Genomic DNA, 3943 nt, shown 5'->3' with positions numbered 1-3943 from the left:
AGTATTATGATATAGATTAGAACTTTTTTGTATTCTAGATATAATTGCTTATTTATAAATGATTTATTTAGATCGATAACGATTTTAAGAGGAAATTTCCGAATAACTATGGTCAAATATTTGTAAATTTCGAAAAGACATTTCAAAAATTATTAGTCATAAGCAAATCCCAATTGTCTCTCAGTGATAAATTACTTTTGGAAATCATAACAAACAATAAAAATGTATCAAAAGATTGGTAATATTATTTATATTGTTAGATATTTTAACAATAAAAATACACACACGCACGCACGCACACATTTATTCGTTAACAAGTATTGTAATTGACTATAGTATTCCTTCAATATTATTTGTATTTATATAACATTGAAATTATTACAGATTCTACGCATTACTTGATGCTGTATTTATTGTTCTCATTGTTGCCTTCAAAATCGGGATATAAAAAAGGAATAACTAATTGGAAGCCTAATACTGAAGAGAGTCGAAGTGGAATTGTCGTACATGTTAAGGTACATTGATAATTAATTTTACTATTATTTCAAATAACGAAATTTAATAATTGCAGTACCTAAAAAAAATCTCGTTTTAGATACCTGCTGATATTCCCACTATTATAGAAGCTAAAACAAAGCAAATGCAAAAATATGGACTTCCAGTGGAACCTTTTGTAATTCTCCAAGGACCTACACATGTTGACATAGAGAAAGTTTTCGTGAGTTTTGAAGATGTATTATACGAACCAGTCACGTTCTTGAAATCTTTAGATATTTGTTTTCAATTAATTCACATCTTAAATCTCAACTATCCGTATGAATCACACCACGTTTGGTTATTTATTCAATCAATCAATACAAAAAAACCCTATATGATCAATATCTCCAAATATCTATTAACATTGCATCCAAAATGCACCTCGACTAAAGTCGATTATCTTTTTTGACTAAGCTTGTAATTCTCTCTCTCTCTCTCTCTCTCTCTCTCTCTCTCTCTCTCTCTCTCTCTCTCTCTCTCTCTCTCTCTCTCTCTCTCTCTCTCTCTCTCTCTCTCTCTCTCTCTCTCTCTCTCTCTCTCTCTCTCTCTCTCTCTCTCTCTCTCTCTCTCTCTCTCTCTCTCTCTCTCTCTCCCCATGCATGTATTTTAATCATGCTTTGCAAATACTGCAATAGAAGTTTTCCTTCAAAAAACAGTTTCACAAATCATGTGCATGCTACTCACAAGTTTCAAGATTCATTTCTATGTGGACAAATCAATTGTCATCGATCATTTAATTCGATTAAGGATTTAAAGCGACATTTATATTCTTGTTTTATTAAAAATGATAAAAATACTAATGTGTCAAAGAAATTTGATAAATCTGAACTTGAAAGTACTAGTCTCTGTAATGAAGATAATGTGGCAGATTCTAAACAATCTGCAGAAATTTGTTTTAGTCCCTCAGTATTATCATTACATCAGAATACAAATGATATGCTTGTTTTACATTTTATTTCGAAGCTTTACAATAATAATGCAATTCCTCGTTCCGCTATTCAAAATATTATAGAAGATACTTCTCAGCTATTTACAAATCTTTTTGATAAGGTTAATTCTGAATTACTACAAAAAAATGTTAATATATCAACATTAAAAAATGATTACAGTTATGCAGAACCATTTAAAAATTTTGACACTGAATATAAACGACATCGTAGTTTAGAAAAGTTGCAGTTTATCATAAAACCAAAATCGTTTCATATTGGACACATATTAGATAATGTGAATACTACAAACGGCGTTCAAATAAAAATGAAAAATTGCGAAGGTCGAATAATTCCTATGAGAATAGTATTACAAAAATTCTTAGAATTGCCAAATGTATTAAGTAATATATTGACTTACATAAAAAACGAAAACGGTTCTAACAATATTTCTAGTATTTTTAACACTAATTTGTGGAAATCTCTTACAAGTAAATATGATAAAAATAAAATAATATTACCATTATATATTTATTTCGATGATTTCGAAACAGGAAATCCATTAGGCACTCATGCTAGTGTTCATAAATTGGGCGCAATGTATTTCACTTTGGGTGGAATACCACTAAAATATTCATCTAAATTAGAAAATATATTTTTGTGGGGATTATTTCATTCTTCCGATAGAGTAACTTTTGGCAACAATATTGTTTTTCGTCCTTTTATAAACGAGTTATTACATTTAGAAACTGAAGGAATCACTATTAATACCGACGAGGGACTAAAACAAATTTATTTTATAGCACCATTTTTGCTGGGTGATAACTTAGGTATTAATTCTTTGATAGGCTTTCAAGAAAGTTTTTCTTCAACATATTTTTGTCGTATATGCTTTTCTGAAAAAAACGAAACAAAAAAAATGATCGATGAACAAGAACATACAATTCAAAACCCATCTAATTATAACATGCACTTGAATGATATGTGTTACGGAATAAAAGAAGAATGTGTGTGGAATGTTCTTCCTTCTTATCATAATACTATTAATGTAACTTGCGATGTAATGCACGATTTAACGGAGGGAATATGTAGATATGAAATGGCTGAAATTTTGTATTATTTTATGAATATTAAACAATATTTTGATATAAATACTTTAAACAATCGGATTAAATACTTTGATTATTATAATGGTGTTGATATTGGAAATTCAATTCCACCAATTAATATGAACCATATGAAAAAAAAAGTAATAATAATGTCCTCTGCAGAAATGCATGCTTTTGTCACTTATTTTACTTTGATTGTGAGCGATTTAATTGAACCTGATGATGAAGTTTGGGAATTCTATTTATTGCTTTATAATATTGTTCATTTAATTTATAAGAAAGAAATAAGTTTACAAGAGATTAAATATCTTAAGTATTTAGTTCAAAAGCATCATGCAATGTACATGAAACTTTTCAATACTACATTGAAACCCAAGCACCATTTTCTTATCCATTATGCACGATTAATTGCATCTGTTGGACCATTGTCACATTTATCCTCCATCAGATTTGAAGCCTTTCATAAAATCAGCAAAACAATAGCTAATGTTGTTACATCAAGGAAGAACATTGTTCACACATTAGCCATTAAACATCAATTAAAATTGTCGTATCGTTTTGTATTGCAAAAGGGTTTGAATGATGTCATTGTTCTTGGTCCTACACTACGTTATAAAACTTATTCACATTTAAATCTTGAAAACATTCCGAATTACAGTGCTGAAGTATCTTGGATAAAAGTTAATAATATTCTTTTCAAACCAAAATTAGTTATTCAAATAGACCGTGATTCATATGGTGATCCTATTTTTGGTTTAATAAAGCATATTTTGTATAATGGCGATGACGATATTTTTATAATTTATATGCTGTTGCAATGTCATGGCATAAATAAGCACTATGAGGCTTATGTCATTGACAAATTAACTACACAAGAATATAATATAATTAATATTAAACAATTATACACATTGCCTACAATTATTCATAAAGGCGGCGATGGTAATCAATATATAAGCAACATGAACCAAGATTAACTTACTAGATATAAGTATAAATTTATATAATTATATAACTTATGGAAAGATATGTATAAGCGTTAGCATAAATAGATATTGTATAACATGCATTCTTTATTATTTTATTAAAAATAACTCACTCTGTATGTACACTAAAATATGTATAAGCGTTTAAATAAATAGATATTTTATAACATATATTCTGTATTACTTTATTGAATATATATAACTTACATGATGATACGTGTGTTCTTGTCAGGAATTTCATTATTTTTTTGTAAAATTATCTAAAAATCCAAATGACTTATTTTGACAAAGGCTTCTATTTATAAATATTATTAAGAAGCCTTTATCAAAATAAGTCATTTGGATTTTTAGATAATTTTACAAAAAAATAATGAAATTCCTGACA

At 28.0% G+C, this 3943-nt stretch overlaps 1 protein-coding gene across 1 annotated transcript; it reads left to right on the top strand.

Annotated features, from left to right (window-relative positions):
- The first annotated feature begins 985 nt into the window (after window positions 1–985).
- LOC139811808 (uncharacterized) lies at window positions 986–3671 on the top strand. The gene has a single exon (XM_071776219.1). It carries the CDS (start codon window positions 1150–1152, stop codon window positions 3547–3549), a length of 2400 nt encoding a protein of 799 aa, XP_071632320.1. The 5' UTR covers window positions 986–1149; the 3' UTR covers window positions 3550–3671.
- The last annotated feature ends 272 nt before the right edge of the window (window positions 3672–3943 follow it).

This window comes from Temnothorax longispinosus, chromosome 4, assembly GCF_030848805.1.
Source record: "Temnothorax longispinosus isolate EJ_2023e chromosome 4, Tlon_JGU_v1, whole genome shotgun sequence".
NCBI classification, from domain to species: domain Eukaryota; kingdom Metazoa; phylum Arthropoda; class Insecta; order Hymenoptera; family Formicidae; genus Temnothorax; species Temnothorax longispinosus.
This window is presented reverse-complemented; position numbering and strand designations above follow the sequence as displayed.

Excerpts from the sequence above, each read along its gene's own strand:
- LOC139811808 (XM_071776219.1), top strand. The coding sequence starts at position 1,150 with ATGCTTTGCAAATACTGCAATAGAAGTTTTCCTTCAAAAAACAGTTTC.